General features: G+C 36.2%; 1 protein-coding gene across 1 annotated transcript in view; it reads right to left on the bottom strand.

The window, feature by feature from the left end:
* The window catches only part of LOC149789822 (uncharacterized), a 54,814-nt gene extending 38,882 nt beyond the window's left edge, over positions 1 to 15,932 (bottom strand). The window contains exons 1-4 of the mRNA XM_089971815.1: positions 15,833 to 15,932; positions 9,870 to 9,951; positions 4,875 to 5,141; positions 2,285 to 2,959 (exon numbers count right to left, since the gene is read on the bottom strand). Of these exons, the coding sequence (XP_089827941.1) occupies positions 2,285 to 2,959; positions 4,875 to 5,141; positions 9,870 to 9,918 (991 nt within the window). The 5' untranslated portion in view covers positions 9,919 to 9,951; positions 15,833 to 15,932. The remainder of the gene's footprint in view (positions 1 to 2,284; positions 2,960 to 4,874; positions 5,142 to 9,869; positions 9,952 to 15,832) is intronic.
* Positions 15,933 to 18,439: the final 2,507 nt, after the last annotated feature.

Raw genomic sequence — 18,439 nt, forward strand, 5'->3', positions numbered from 1 at the left:
GCCCATAAATAAGCAGATTCTTATTTTACCTGCCTGAATTATATTCCCTAAGGATGGTGAAACTGAATAGTACAAGGACTAGGACAGAGTGACTGCTATCCCACAAGGGTGCAAGCACTAGGACTAAGTAACAGTTATCCCCCAAAGACAGTGATGTTTCACAGTATACTGACTAGGACTAAGTGACATCTATCCCCCAAGGATGGTGATGTTACAAATCACACTGTGATAGCTCAAACTTAGTAGGCGGACTAGGACTAAGTAACAGCTATCCCCAAGGATGGTTATGTTACACAGTACCAGGACTAGGACTAAGTAACAGCTATCCCCAAAGATGGTTATGTTACACAGTACCAGGACTAGGACTAAGTAACAGCCATCCCCAAGGATGGTTATGTTACACAGTACCAGGACTAGGACTAAGTAACAGCCATCCCCAAGGATGGTTATGTTACACAGTACCAGGACTAGGACTAAGTAACAGCCATCCCCAAAGGATGGTTATGTTACACAGTACCAGGACTAGGACTAAGTAACAGCCATCCCCAAGGATGGTTATGTTACACAGTACCAGGACTAGGACTAAGCAACAGCCATCCCCAAGGATGGTTATGTTACAAAGTACAAGGACTAGGACTAAGTAACAGCTATCCCCAAAGGATGGTGATGTTGCACAGTACACTGGATAGCTCTCGCTTAGTTCTACTAATTGAGAGCTATCCCAAAAGGATGGAGATGTTACACAGTACAATGACTAGGACTAAGTGACAGACTTAAAGACCTAATAAAGTTTCCTACCTTAAATAATTTCAGCATGTTTTTTTTATGGTTTCTGATTTCATGGTGTTTGTTTTTGTAATCATATCATTATATATGTTTTTTATGTTATATGTGTTGTCTAATGTTGTAAAGCGCTTAGAGCTGCTAAAGATTAGGCGCTATATAAAGTCCTCATTATTATTATTCCCAAAGGATGGTTATGTTCCTCAGTAACAGTATGTTGTCTATAACAAAAGTTTTTTGTGAGGAAATCAATTTTTATATCCAAGTCACAATGACTTTAACTTGTGTCCTTTGGAGCCCAGAAATCAGCAGATCCTTATTTTACCCAACTGAATTCAATCCACTAAGGATGGTGAAGGTATACAGCACAAAGACTAGGACAGAGTAACATCTATCCCACAAGGGTGGTGAAGTTACAAGGTGCAAGCACTAGGATTTTAAAGTAACAGTTATACCCCAAGAATGGTGATGTCACACAATACAAGGACTAGGACTAAGTGACAGCTATCACCCAAGGATTGTGATGTTACACAGTACACTGACAAGGACTAAGTGACAGCTATCCCCAATGATGGTGATGTTACACAATACAAGGACTAGGACTAAGTGACAGCTATCACCCAAGGATTGTGATATTGCACAGCAGACTGACTGCGACTAATGACAGCAATCCACCAAGGATGGTGATGTTACACAGTACACTGACTAGGACTAAGCAACAGTTATCCCCCAAGGATGGTGATTTTACACAGTACAAGGACTAGGACTAAATGACAGCTATCCCCCAAAGATGGTGATGTTACATGGTACACTGACTGGGACTAAGTGACAGCTATCCCCAGTGATGGTGATGTTACACAGTACAAGGACTAGGACTAAGTGACAGCTATCCCCCAAGGATGATGATATTGCACAGCACAATTACTGAGACTAATGACAGCTATCTGCCAAGGATGGTGATATTCTACAGTACACTGACTGAGAGTAAGTGACAACTATCCCCAATGATGGTGATGTTACACAGTACAAGGACTATGACTAAGTGACAGCTATCCCCCAAGGATGGTGATGCTACATGGTACACTGAACAGTACAATGACTAGGACAAAAAGAGAGCTATCCGCCAAGGATTGTGATGTTACAAAGCACACTGACTATTACTAAACTTATTTTGTTGAAACCAAATATGAACACACAGATGGATGGACAGATATCAAAGTATGATACACTGTGCTTGAGAACCATTTAACATTGAAATCAATTATATGCAATGAAGTGGATGAATCAACTGAGAAAAAATCTTTCTCAGGTTATGTTTTTTGATAAATCTAGCATGGAACCACACAGTAATATTTATTTATACATGCAGTATTCAATACATTTATATTCCCCCAAATTAATGTAAGCTATGATCTTACTGTCAGGATAATTGTAATGGGTTAACATTATATTTAACCTGAAGAGTCTTACTTCTAGTTTCCTAAGAATGGATTAACATTACCTTGAACTTTACATAGTTTTACTCCCTCTGTATCAAAGAAGCATTCATCATCTTCCACAAGATCTGTGACCTGCTTACTAAGATCTGTGACCAACAGATAAATTGCACGACACGTCAGAAATGTCTGGTGTGTAGTGTAAAATACATATTGGCCTGCAAAGTCCCACATTGCCAATGCTGCATACTCTACTAAACTCTTCTCCAGCTTGTCTGTCTTCTCATTGACCAACTGAAGGAATTCCATCATTGCATCATCTTTACTGGTTACAAGACTTTTACTCTCCTGAACAGTAATGCCACCCATCTCCAGAGCTGGATGTCTTGGATCCACATTGACAAAAGATGATCCTTCTGGTTGGTTTTTGGTAATATCAGCTTCCTGGTCAGTGGTTACACGTCTTCCACTCTTCTGAACGGTAACACTATTTACCTCAACTTCTTTGTCAATGTCTGACTCTGAACTGTCACTCAAATCATTTATAAAGATGACTGTGTTACTTGATACATCATCGTCATCGTCACTGTAATGGACTGGACTATGCAGTTCATCAGGAGTTGTCTCTCTTTGATAAATAACCGGTGTGCGTCCTTTCTGCTCACCACTGTCCTCATGCCTCTCAGTTCGACCAGTCAAGAGCTTTACGAGACGTTGAAGTCTCAAAGACTGTTCTGAAGCTTAGATAATAATAAAATAAACAAAGATAAATGTGTATAGCCAAATATAGCAATGATTAATTACGCTACATATTGTTTATTGATTTTGTTATGGCACAATATACAATTATATGCTAAGAAAGCATATTAACTACAACGTCAGGGGACAACACAGTCCCATCCAATCACTATAGAGTCTGGGATAATACAGCCACATCACCTAACTGTAAGGTCATATGACAATATAGTCACATCCCTTTGCTACAGGGTCAGGGGACAATAGTCAAACCCTCTTGCTTTTAAGTCGGGGACAAACTCTGTCACATCCGCTTGTTATTGAGTCAGGAAACAATATAGTGACATCCACTTGCTATAGAGTCATGGGACAATAGTCATATCCTCTGCTATAGAGTCTGGAAAAGATATAGTCACATCCAGTGCTAAAGAGTCAAGGGGCAATAGTCACATCCCCTTGCTACAGAGTCAGGGAATAATACAGTCACATCCCTTGCTATAGAGTCAGGGAACAATATAGTCACATCCCCTTGCTACAGAGTCAGGGAATAATACAGTCACATCCCTTGCTATAGAGTCAGGGAATAATACAGTCACATCCTTTGCTATAGAGTCAGGGAATAATAACAGTCACATCCCTTGCTATAGGGTCCGGGAACAATATAGTCACATGCCATGCTATAGGGTCACAGGAAAATAGTCATGTCCCTTGCTATAGAGTCACAGGACAATAATCATATCCCTTGCTAAAGAGTCAGGGAACAATATAGTCACATCCCCTTGTTATAGGGTCAGGGAACAACAGTTACATCCCCTTGCTATAGAGTCAGGGGACAACAGTTACATCCCCTTGCTATAGGGCTAAGAAACAATACAGTCAAATTGAATGTTGTACCAAAATATGTCCATTCATGACAATAAAATGTTCATTACACACAAGTAATTTTTATGGATTCACAACTCCAAACACTCAACATGACGGACACATAGCTATGCTATTAGATCAGCCAGGTTTCCTGGCAAAATGTGTTTACTACATAATCAGTTTACTTGGAATGGGTGCAGGATGTGTTTGATGAAATAAGGATTGCAGATAATATCTACAAACACACCGGGCTGAATTTCATGTCTCACCTAAGTTTTCATCCTGCCAATCAAACTAACTGGCCACAATATACCATTGATATCTCTCCATTCAATCTTATTGTTCTGGGGAAAAATTACACAACCAAAATTCATGATTAGTAACTCCGCATTTAATATTAATGTTCTGGGGGGAAAATATACACAAGCTAAAGCCACTACTAGCGACTATCCATTCAACTGTACTGTTCTGGCGGAAAATATGCAAGCTAAATCCAGCAATAGTAACACTCCATTATATTGTGCTGTTCTTGGGTAAATATACACAAGCTAAATCCATTGCTAGTAACACTCCATGCAATCTTATTTTCGGGGTGGGTGGGATTTGACCCTTACACCTGATTCCAGCTCTAATGTATACCATTAAAATACATTCAGGAACATCATATAGTGTGCATTTCTTCTTAGTCAATACACAGGTAAATTTACAAACTGGCTTGCATTATAGTATTACACACTACACTGCCCCAGTGGTGGATGAAACAAGGTTCTAAAGGTGGTGCATGTCTTAAAGTGACCTTAATCGTATCCAAAGCTTGGAATTATACATCATTGCTCAAAATGACCATAATCATATCCCCTTGTTTAAAATCTCTATGCACACATAAGGAGGAGTTATACATCATTGCTCAAAATAACCGTAATCACATCCCCTGGTTTAAAATTTCTATACACACTAGAGTAGGAATTATACATCATTACTCATGCACTTTCAGACAGGCAGAATAACACAACTCCTGTTTTAACTTTGTGATATTTCAGGACAATGATGGCCTACCTTCATGCTGTACTATCCATTCCCCAGTATCCAAAGCAATTTTGCAACAATGTTTATATACATCAATTCCTTCTGTACTTTTCCGCTCAGATATATCAACATGCTGTCCAAGGAGGCGCTTTGTTAATGTTGTCTTTCCAACCCCAAACTGACCAACCACCATGACTCTAATGCTATAAACCTTCTCCTTTCCATCTCGCAAAGCTTCTTTGTATAACTGAAGGGATTTATCATCCATACGAAGGATCTCCACAGGAATGACTGGGCCTGGAAGCAAATTTACAACCAGCATTCAAGAAGGGAAATCACTGTAATATTTAAATAAGAAATTATCATGTGTTAAAATAAAGCTTATTGTCATTCTTTTATAATGCCAAAATTACCACTTCTTTGATGCAGATCGTAACAGCATGCACAAAATTAAAAGTAAACAGGACCTATATTGAAAGTGTATATAGTGTATATATAGTGAATATAGTGCATACATAGTTTGCTTTAAAAACATATTCAGGCAAATTTCACATGGATATAGCTTACACCAATATCATCCTAAATAATGTCCCCATCATCTGCATTAACATACCATGAATGTTAGTTCACTATATCATGTTTGAAGCTTTTCACTTCGAAGATGCATTGCCACCCAATATTGCAATGCAGAGGTTACAATGCACTGTACAGTTTCACAATTGTTCACTTCCTGACATATATTGTCTGCAAGAGGTTCAATCTTTGCAGTGAAAACTAATACTCAGATGTTTTTTATCTCTTACAATCCAATATTAAATTCTCTAAGTGATATTTTATAACTATTTTTAAGTCACGATTATTCAGTGGCCATTTAAATGCACCCTAAGACATGTAATTAGTTTAGCAAAAATTCAAAGAGTCCCTTGAAAAGGCTTATGCTCTATTGGCTGAAAAGAATTTTCAGGATTTCAAGAGATGACCATTTCTTGTTTATAAGCCTTCAACTCATGTAAGCACTCAGACGACACTAGCACTTTTGGACTCTGATGACACTAGCACTTTTGGGACTAAGATGACACTAGGCCAATGGAGCCAATAACAGACATGGTGGCAAATGACCATTGTATCAAATCACATGGTCGTTAGTTAAATTAGTCTTAACCTTTTATTTAAACTAACTGGGTTGGATTCTCCACTCTCCAAAATATAATCTGAGGATTTCATTCATTCAGCACTTTCCTCAGTTTGCATGATTAGAATTACAAGTGAAGGCTTTATTAAGAGATATATTATGCTCTGATACTGATGTAAGCAATATCTGATTTGTTTTAGAATTTATCTATTTCTGATGATTTTGTGAAAGTCATAGATAATGAATCAGGATATTTACAAACAGAGATGTATCAGCTATGGTTTGTCACACAGCTTTACTTATTTTGAAGGTGAATGGGTTCTCTCAAGATTTCACGCGACCAAACTGAATGTAAGATTGGCAACATTTTCATTTAAGATCAGGTCAACATCACGATTTTCTGATACCCCAATGTGCATATGTTCATCCATTCACAACTTATCATGATAACAAGATGTTAAAGTTGGCTACCATGCTGGTTATACTGGATGTCAGATCAGCTCCATTTTCATTTAGGAACAACATCATAATACCTTTAGGTGAAAACTCAATTTTTAATGTGCTGTGTGATTTGGATTTTTAACATAGCTTTAACAATGTTTCAGTCATATCGCTATGATGTCTGCAGTGTGGCAATTTATAGTGATGTCTAGCACTGGGGCATCATGCCACAGACATGTAGCATGATGTCCCACCCAGTCACATTATCCTGACACCAGGCTGACCAGTCCTAATACTAACCTCTTAACGCTGAGTGCCAAGCGAGGCAGCTGGTAGTACCATTTATATAAGTCTTTGGTATGACTCGGCCGGGGATCGAACCCACGACCTCCAGCATTCAAGGTGGACGTTTTAACCACTAGGCCACCGGAGTGGTCCATTTTTAATGTAACCATCCATCTATGAGAATAAGCAATACAAATGATTTTCAAAGTAGCCAATATGGCAGCTATACTGGAGGCTAGATTGGCACAATTTTAATTTAAAATGAACCAGAATTCTTCTGGTGAAAACCCCATGCTGATGTGACTTTCATATTGGTATAGTAGTAATCAGAAGATCTGCAAAATAGCAAACATGGCAGCCATAACAGATGTCTGACTTTCACTATTTAGGATCAAACCAGATACCACATAAAGCCTTTTGGTGAAAACCCCAACTAAAACTCACTATTCATCTAGAAGGAAGAGCAACAACATTTTCAAGATGGCCACCGTGGTAGCCATATTGGAAGCCAGATCAGCAGGATATTCATCAGGGAGAACTAGAAATGACAAAAAGGTTTCTAGTGAAAACCCATGTTGATTGGATTTTCCGTTTGGAAAGAGTAGTGATAGGATTTTCAGGATGACTGCCATGGTCAACCAATTCATTAATTGAGTCTTGTTATTTCATTTGCATTGCTATGTTAAGGTAACACGTTCTCTAACTAAGTCTGTTATTTCATTTCCATTGCTATATTAAATCAACTAATTCCCTAACTGAGTCTTGTCATTTCATGTCCATTGCTATGTTAAATAAACTAATTCCCTAACTGAGTCTCATCATTTCATGTCCATTGCTATGTTAAATTAACTAATTCCCTAACTGAGTCTCGTCATTTCATGTCTGTTGCTATATTAAATTAGCCAGTTCCCTGAGTCTTGTTCTTTCATGTCTGTTGCTTGGTAAATTAGTGAATTTCCTAACCACGCAACTGTTATGACATGTATGTAATGATTATGGAGCAGTGGGATTGGCACAATGCAAAATTCAATATGACAATTTATACAATGTATAAAGGAAGCATCCTGTCATCATAATTATTCATTGCCAAATCACACACGCATACACATTTATAAACAGTATTATCAAACAGGTTAGATAATTTATTTAATTCATACTGTATGAAGATTATGACACCCACTGCCTTGTCTGCATGTGTCAACCATATGTATGTATGTATGTATGTATGTCAAGATAAATTATTACCATACGGATCAGAGACTAGTTAATTCTTACAAAAGCAAGATTATAGCACTCATCACCTATATTGCAAGCACCAACCCCTATACACCTTGACCACTCACAAATCACTCAAACATGATTCTACAAAAAGTCGCTGGTATGGGAATTCATATGTAGCAGAAACTCACACATGGACCTAGTATTCAATTCTCATCTAAATACAGTCACTGCATAGTCATATGACAGAAATCAAGGTATATAGAGATTATTACCTTTTTATGAAGAAATAATATCATACAGGTTAATGAATTTTATATACACCAAACAGAGCTCAATATGCTATCTTTGGATCCGGTAGAAGAATGATTGACAGCTTTACATAAACATTTAAATATCATACTAGTTATAGAGATTTTAAAATTCTCTAGCCCAGCTGTCCCACACACAGTGCCTGCAGGCTCCAGCCAATGCATTTTTTGTGCATCTGTTTTATGCTCTTAAATTTAGTAATCATAATTATGCTTTTTTTACAGAAAGTTGTTGTACTGAATAATGAAGAAACACAAATTAAAATTATATCCTTGCAAGGTATGTCAATGCTATGAGTATGGAACACAAATTAAAATTATATACTTGCAAGGTATGTCAATGCTATGAGTATGGAACACAAACTAAAATTATATACTTGTAAGTTATGTCAATGCTATGCGTATGGAACACAAACTAAAATTATATACTTGTAAGTTATGTCAATGCTATGCGTATGGAACACAAACTAAAATTATATACTTGCAAGGTATGTCAATGCTATGCATATGGAACACAAACTAAAATTATATACTTGCAAGGTATGTCAATGCTATGCATATGGAACACAAACTAAAATTATATACTTGCAAGGTATGTCAATGCTATGCATATGGAACACAAACTAAAATTATATACTTGCAAGGTATGTCAATGCTATGCGAATGGAACACAAACTAAAATTATATACTTGCAAGGTATGTCAATGCTATGCGTATACAAAAGTATATCAGTTTGTTTGTAAACAGTAGTGGTTGGTGCTTGCCACTCTCTTATAAATTCTCAAATGTGCCTGTAGGCACGAAACATTCAGGACCACTGATATAAACATAATGATAACCTTGTTTCTTCATATTTAAAAATTCACTTAATTCGATCAAAATATTCTACTGTAGAATCCATGAATAGTGCTAGTCTCTCTCTCTCTCAGTAAATAAAAAATTACAATACAAAATATGTACTGCAGAATAATCCATGCATAGTGCTACTCTCTCTCTCAGTAAATACAAAAACTACAATACAAAATATGTACTGTAGAATCCATGAATAGTTGTGATTTTGATTTTTAACGTAGCTTTAACAATTTTTCAGTCATATCGCTACAATGTCTGCAATGTGCCAGTTTATAGTGATGTCCAGCACTGGGGCATCATGCCGCAGACATGTAGCATGATGTCCCACCCAGTCACATTATCCTGACACCAGGCCAACCAGTCCTAACACTAACCTCTTAATGCTGAATGCCAAGCGAGGGAGTTGTTAGTACCATTTTTGTAAGTCTCTGGTATGACTCGGTCGGGGATAGAACCCACGACATCCTGCATCTGAGGCGGACGCTCTAACCACTAGGCCACTGGAGCGGTTCCATGAATAGTGCTAGTTTCTCTCTCACTAAATACAAAGCTACGATACAAAATATGAACTGTAGCATAATGAAATGATGCATGTCTAAACTTTTACAAATTGATGAATTCCCAGTTTAATAGTACAAATGATGGTCATTATATGCAACAGCATTACACAGCAATCAGTCCTGGCTATGACTGTACCTAATATAAACAAACCTGTGCAATTAATTACAGGCTACAGCCATGGAGTCCTACATGTGTGTCTGTAACAATGATTTTAGTTACTGTTACCTTGATTGTTATATCCAGAGTCATCAGGGACTGGTGCCGATATAGGCATTTCTGTCGCTACACTTGTCTGCCCTTTATCTACCTAGATGAAACCAGAATAAATCATTGGTAAACTATTGCAAAAACCTTGACTAACAAGTTGTTCTCCACCTACTTCTGACTTCAGTGGTGATGGATACCCACTTTTCTAGGCATAATTTGTGATAGAGCATCAGTGTTATCGGAGTGCTAGCTAGTAATTAATACATTTATTTTTGCTGACTTTTCTTTGTGGAAAATACGAAAATCCTCTTCTTTTAAGCCATGACATTAAATCCTTCAGACTACTCACATTTATTTAGTATTCATCTCTGTCAGAGCAGAACACCTGTATATCCATTGGTTATTGACCTGAACTTTAAACTGATAATGCATGCGTGTAGGGCAGCATCATCCCCAAGGTAAGAGTAACATCAGCTCTGCTTCAAGCTTTAATCAGCTCGTAGAGATATAGTCGTCACTGTCTAGACGGTTTTCACAAATTACTCTTACTTTCGGTGATACTGATTTCCATGCATGAATCAGCAATTTAAATTTCAGGTCAATAAGCAATGGATATACAAGTGTTCTGTTCTGACATGGATTGGATACACAAGTGTTCTGTTCTCAGAGACTAATACTAAAAAGTGAGTGTTTTGATGGATTTAATGCTATAGCTCAAAAGAAGATAGATTTTACATGGCTTCTGCATTAAAAGGTCAGTCAAAATAAATGTATTAATTAGTGACTAGCAGCTTGATAGTCCATGTGATCAAAATGGCTGATGGTCTACGTGATCAAAACATTGACAAACACAAATTGTGAGCTTACTTGAGGCGTAGGCATTGATGGGAACAACTCATAACTGATAGTATACGCGATCAAAACATTGTCAAACCAGCACAAATCATGAGCTTATTTGAAGCATAAACATTGATGGGAACAACTGGTAACTGATTTGAGATGCAGGCATTAATAGGGAACAAATCATACAACTGACACGAGTCACGGGTATTGATGCAGAACAATTCATATAACTGACTCGAGAGACAGTCAATGGTGGGAAACTACACATACAACTGACTTGTGGCATGGGCACTGATCAGGAATGACTTGTATAATTGACTTGAGAGTTGAGACACATGAAACCGATTGGAGACAGGCATTGATTGGAAACTACTCCTGCAAATGAATGGAGACACATGCATTGATGAGGAACTACTCATCTAACTGGCTGGAGATGCAGACTTTGATGGGGAACTACTCATGTAACTGGCTGGAGACACAATTGTTATCGGGAGCAACAGACAACTTTATTCTACATGCATCTGACAAAATCATTCTGTGGCATTTTCCTCTGCATATTTCAAGACTGGATTAAATTAAATTGAACCATTTGCATATGAAAATCGGCATTTTTGTAATTGCAACTAAGCAATACCATCTATGGCACTGTCGAAAGTTGAACTGTATGTTATCTATATATAATGGCGAGGTCAATTGGAAATAAATTCCTTGATTTAAATTTATAATTTAGTATCATATGGTAAATATACTGAGATTAAACAGTTTTGGTTTATTGTTGGTGTTGTGGGGTTTTACGCCATTTTTCAGCACACGATAGGCTATACATGGCAAGCAGTATTAATGGATGGAGGAAGAACCCAGGAAAACTCCGGGAAGAACCACCGACCCACGAGAAGCTACTGGCAAGCTTTCTCACATACCCACATTGACCAAATCCTAGGCACAAACAGACGCAGACAGAGGTGAGATGGCAGTGATCATAACGGAGAGAGCTTTAGACCACTCGGCCACTCAGGGCCCCCAGTTTCGGTCTCTGTTTTTGCTTTCATGGAGACAATTTTGGCAAGATATAATTTTAGAAGTTGGAAGTTAGCATGTCTGTTTTGTTTAATACAGATAAACATAAATTCATCAGATGTTCTGGTATAGCTCAAAATGCACTACTGGTCTAATAATGTGCAAATACATGGTAAATAGAAGAAAGTTACCTGCATACATTTTGACCAAGTCATGCATTAATAGTTTGCACCATGTCAGGTTTGACTGTATTTATTAATGAGTTGAGAGTTCAGATGTTTTTATAATGCAAAAATATTAAACATGAGGCCCAAGTAGGCTTAATTTGTTCATCTGACTCTTACAAGTGTTCAAGCTAATACTGTCTTTATGACCAGCTGGATGTGTAAATTGGATTTAATTTCTCAGCTAACTTCCATGGAAGTCATAAGAAATGTCTGAGGTCTCAATGCTTCACCGTGATAAAACCTTCGTAAAATATCTTATGTGAAATCTTCCTACAGAGTTCTTTAGATTTTCCAGTAAATGTTTAAAGGCAAACAAAACAACAGTTTATGCCTGCTTCTCTTAACACAAAAGATTCTAAATGTTTCTAAAAAAACGAAAGTAACTAAGACAATAGACACACCATTCAGTTGATAAAAATACTTTTAAAAAAACCCTACTAAAAATAGAATTTGGATCCTAAAATGTGGGAAATAGAAATAAATGTATATGAAAATATATTGTAATACATACAAACAAAAGAATTTGCAGAAAACAAAGCAAACGTTAGATTATCTCAAAACTTAAATCAGAATCTGAAACTAATCTGGAAAAAGCTTAGCCAAATAAAAAATGCTTAAATATAAGCAAGACTAAAAACATGCCTATGTGCAAAGTGGGATGGGGAAATAACATTTATAAGGAATGTAATGAGAAATAGAACCACCAAGTCCTCTCTGTAAGTACCAGCAGGATGATAGACTGCATGTTATAATCCAGTGTGATTAAAAGACAAACAACACATATACAATTGTCTTAATATATATCAACAAGTAAAGACAAACCACCAAATTAAAGCGTGGATACAAGAAGGACATATATAATGAATGTAGCAGAAAAAAATGAGCAAATAAGGAAAGCAATTTGCAGCTCATTCTTATCAAAATGAATAAAAGTAATTTATGCAAGGGGGATCTACCCGACTATGAGGTAGGTGTATTTACAGTGCTGCTCCATCTAAATAAAACAACAAAATACTGTAATTAACACTCAAATAATTTTTTCAAAACAGAGAAAAACAATGGAAATGAGTACATCATGAAGGCAAATTGTCCTTAAGTTCAACCAAAAGCAAGAAAAGTAACTCGAGTCAGAGGAAAGAGTTATGTCTACCTCCTTATGAGGTAGGTGTGTTTAATGGGCTTAAGTTTTATTACCACCATAATTTTACTACCACCATGTTTCATTTAAGTCCACACCGAAACAATTTTGGTCCCATTACCAAATTAACACTCCAAAATTTTCATGTGACTATTTTACAATCCAACTCATGAACTGAGCAATCTTAATCTATTTTTTTTCACTCAATATAGATATTTCTCCATACTACCAAGTTTTCAATCAAGTATGTGCAAGAAACACTTTAATCTTTTCTGAAACCCTTAGCTCAAAAGATTTAACATTATTGACCATGTTTTCAGTCACAATTCATGACAGTACGTTTTGATCCATTCAGCAAACCCAAGACAGAAAAAGTAACTGTACCAAGTATTCCATCAAGTCCAACATAAATATTTTCAGTCCATTTTACGACATCAATAAAAGTAACATTACCAAGTTTTCCATCAAGTCCAAGAAAAACATTTTCAGTTCATTTCACAACATCAAGCCTGAACAATATAAATCTTTATGTTTTAATTCATGCCCATGCAAAAGAATCATTTGATTTCATCTCAGAATATCAAGCTAAAATATTATATAGAAAAAAGAAGAAAAAAATAAGGGAAACAATAGTAAAAGTTTAAATAATAAAAACCAATGCATGCATTAACACTGTGCAACACACACATATTTTTATAATTATAAGTATCTCTATATTGGAAAGCCTAAGACAAGATTTGATTTAGACAACCCCATCCCCAACAAGAACAAAGGGGTAATGAATGTATAATAAATGCAATACCACAAACACCAAATCATGGGGACAAAAGTAACAAAAGTCTACAGACCTCTGGGCAAAAGGTCACATATTGATTTAAAAGTGGAAAAGACAAGAAACCATGCCCAACAGGATCATACATGAAGGGAAATGAGTATGAACAAAGAAACCTATGTTGGATTAACCGAATAACACAAGGAAAATACAGTAGAACCTGTCTTGAAAGACCACCCCTTCTGCCAAATAATAATGGTCACTCAAGACAGGTGGTCTCTCATGTCAGGTCATAACACTATATAACCAGTAAATCTGTGCAAGGAGAACATGGTCTCTCAAGGCAGGTAGTCTTTCATAGCAGTGGTCTCACAAAACAGGTTTTACTGTAGCATAAAACAAAGAAAAACCTCAATTCAAAATTCTGTTTTCCAAATTATTTTTATTTTTGGGGATAAAATATCTGTTCATCATAAATGGACAGGGATAAATAGACATAAAATACTTTAATTTTAGAAAACATAAGGGGACATCCCTAAAACTATATGTGCTGGGAATGGAATGTGTGGTGTCCACTGAGATACGGTTACAGAACTAAAACATCTGAAAAGGAAATTTCATCTACAAAATGTCATAATCATTAAATTTTGGAACCTCCAAATTACTCATTGCAAAAGCATATCGACTTTTCCTGTGAATTTCGAGCTTAGATATTTGGACTCAAAACAATTTATCTTAAGTATTAAATTATTTCATGTTATTAACTACTTAAACATGGGCCAATCTGATGTATAAAATAGGAATTCATGAAACGTTTGAAACAGTGGGGAAATATTATTATCTTGGAATTAGATTTCTGTGTTTATAACTGAACATGTAAATTCCAAAGAGAATACTTTTTTTCATATCATCATGACAAAATAAATATGAGAAGCTACATATTGGTAGAGTGAGTTGAATCTATTTTGTAGCTTTAAGTTCTGGAAAGTCTGAAAATCCTGACTAGTATTCCAGATCAGAGAGTTATATTATAAAAACATACTGAAACAGTTTATACCTGAAGTAACACTGGAGTTTTGTTTCAAATTGGCGTTCAAATGCAAAACAATTGTCATTCAAAGAACTGCTGCTTTTCTAACCAAACTAATTTACAGGAAACTAAGATAATACCATTTCACAACCACACTTGATTTAAGAATCACACTTAAGTTTCATTTAGAATCAACTAAATATCACAAGAAATATGTTGGTGTAAACCCATGTGAATGTGCCTTTCAATTAAATAGTAGCAAGACTTTCAGGATGGCTGTCCAGGCAACCATATTGGAGGTTTTATCTGCTTCATTTGCATTCAGAACCAAGCATATACCACAAGAAGTCTTCAAGTGAAAATCCCAAGTCAATAATATCAATTACAATTACACCATATTGGTGATTTACAATTACAATTACACCATACTGGTGATATTCAATTACAATTACATCATACTGGTGATTTACAATTACAATTACACCATATTGGTGATAGTCAATTACAATTGCAAACATGGTGTAATTTTAATTAATTACTCAATTACACTAATTAGATTGTAATTGAAGTCTAAATCCCACAGTATACCAAGTAAAATCATTTACAGTTTTCTTATCTAAAACTTAGCTTTACTGCTTATTCTATGTTAAGGCCTATATTATTAGTCTAACACCTGGCAGTTAACATATGTATTTTCTCTCAATTTTTTTAATTTGCTTGGAATTAAAAAAGACATTTATTTTTGCTTTTGTAATTGAGCAATTTACACAAGTCTAGACCTTCATTACAATTACAGTTTAACCATATAGTCAGCATTTAGCATGCTTACAGCTGTGTAACGGGGGGGGGGGGGGAGGGAGGGTTTACGGCGATATGTGATGAGCACGTTTTTAAGAACAATCAGCAACGAAATTCGTTGGCAGTGAATGCATCCAACTCTAGTGTTATAAATACCTGTATCTGTTATATAATTTTCTTTTTGTTTGTTGTGTTCAGCCTGCAGTTGGCAACTGTTTTCCTCGCTGTTACTTCTTAATTTAATGCGGTGTTTGACCTTACTCTAAAGCGGTGACCTCGCTTGGGTTCACTTCCGGGCCATCACTAGTTATTGGTTCGCGTTTCCCAAAAGTTTTGTAGAAGGCTTTGTTTTTATATTTCTCCCCAAAGTAATTGTGCCCCATGTGAGGTAATTATTATTTAATGAATATTTATTAAGTTAATGTAAAAATTATGTTATTCTTCATTGAATATTCTTATTTTCTTAAATATATTCCTTAGTGGTGGTAAGATTTTTGACGGTGTTTTTTTCGCAGAATTCCGTATGCCTTACGGGATTTCGTAGAATATATAAACCAGAAGCTTGGCGGAATTGGGAGGATGGTCTGACATTTATCTTAAAAAACCATCCCCCATTTTAGGTCAGAATGCAAAATTACAGGTAATTATATTAAATTTACTAGTATTTAAACTTCTAACAAAACTGATTTGATTATAGTCTGTTTCAAACTAGGGAGGGGGAAGTAATAAGAATAAGAATTCACCGCACGTAATTGATTTCTCTAACACGTCACGGCGGGAATTGCCACTTTTATTCAAATCCAGTGACGTGAATTTACGTCACCAAGATTTAGCATTAGAATAAAAGTGTACATATGGTAGGACAGGATAAAATAATACATAGATTTTAAATAAGGAAATATTTTAAATGTAATTTAGAAAACTTAAAGTCATTGAAAGAGATTTCCATGAAAATGATGCAGACAAGGTCCCGTACCCATCAAGGAAATAGGCCATGTGAAACAAATTCTGAAAGAGTGAACAGGATGACCAATGACATGAGTACAATTATGGTGGATACAAGAAGTTGCATAGACAACCATTTTGCTCAAAGTACAGTTGACATTGGTAATAATCCTACTTTCTAAGCTACAGCAATAATAGACACTGTGATGCCTGCTGGGGAATGTGTGTTGGGTCATCATAGCAGTCTATCAAATCCAAGAGCATCATTATATTGGAGTATTAGTGATACCGGTGTTATACCTTGAGAGATGCAGACAATATTAAGGCTTTCTTGAGAAATAGTATATGGAACCAGCCTTACAAGATTTGGGCTTAGCCAGAGCTATGAAAGCGATGGAAAAGAAGGTATCCCAGTCAGGAAACACTTTTATGGGTGTTGCAGATGAACTGCAAGCAGCTTTTTAGAGAATGAATGCTGATGAAAGGAAAGTTGAAAACGAACAGAAGACTGCATATCACAGAACTGTTGAGAATTTTGGACAATGTGATGATGATAATTTCTTTGCACCAATGGATGCAAGTCAATCCTCAGAGAGAAGCACTAAAATATCAAGACCTGTCCGAAGAAATATGCAAATAGGAAGTCTGTCATCATTGAGTGATAGTGAATCAATCTTCACATCTAGTGCAAGTAATCACAGCAGCATTATAAGGGCAAAGGACAAGAAAAAGCACGAGCCCAAAGTTACCACCCAATTGATTCAATAGATTTGATGAAGTTGCCAATCGTCAGAGGTGGACATCAGATGAAAAATTAGATGAATTACTTCCAAGGTTACAAGGTGCTGCAGGTGAATTTGTGTATAGATTACATGCAAATTATGAAGCATTACACAAAGAATTAATCAGTCGAATTAGGATTATTGAAACTACAAAAACATGTGGCACCCAGTTACTCACAGAAACTAGAAATATGGTGAGATTGTTGAAGAGTATGCAACTGAAAGAGGTTATATGACAGGGTGTATGTCAAGCGTGACGAAGAGACCAGGCAAGAAGATTTACTGAGAAGGTCTTTGATAGGTTGATACAATCTATGATAAAGCTCACTTTCACTATGAGGACCGTATGTAAAGAACCAAAAGACAGCTGTCTTTCAAATAGTAAACTTCCAAGAAACATGTAAGAATAGAAACAAGAAGAGTGAAAAACATGCAGTCAAAGAATACAGGTGTTCAAATACTGATGAATATGGTAGTCTAGAGACTGAAGATGAAAATCAGTCTACAGAAAAATAGTTGCAAGGGCAGCAGGGAAGAACAAGAATAAAGTCTTTAATACACAAAGTGCAAGAATCTGCAAGAGCTGAGAAAGGCAACACTGAGAAAAAAGACTCAAAGACAGATTCAATTGATTTGGATAAGCTGAGAGAGGTTATAAAAGAAGAGATAAAGAAACAGACTGCTAATTTAACACAGAGTTCTTATGCATGCTCATGAAAATCAGTATACAGCAGGTTTGATAATGGTCACATAGTTATCAAGATGGGTCACATGGTGAAAGGCAGAGTTACCAGTCATGCATTAAGGTTTATTTTATTTGCGTTGATCCTTCTCATTTCAAACATGAATGTCCAAGATACCAGAACAGATATGATAGAAAGCCCACAACATATAAAACCTCCCAAAATAGCTCCGAATTAAGGGAATCCAGCACAGAAAAATATTTAATGTGAAGTGACTCCATTGGCCAAGAGACAGTCTAGGTTTTGAAGGAAAATGGCCTCATTGGTGATCAAATTCAGCAATTTTCTGATGA

The sequence above is a fragment of the Sinohyriopsis cumingii genome, chromosome 10 (genome assembly GCF_028554795.1).
Source record: "Sinohyriopsis cumingii isolate HCF-2022 chromosome 10, ASM2855479v2, whole genome shotgun sequence".
NCBI lineage: Eukaryota > Metazoa > Mollusca > Bivalvia > Unionida > Unionidae > Sinohyriopsis > Sinohyriopsis cumingii.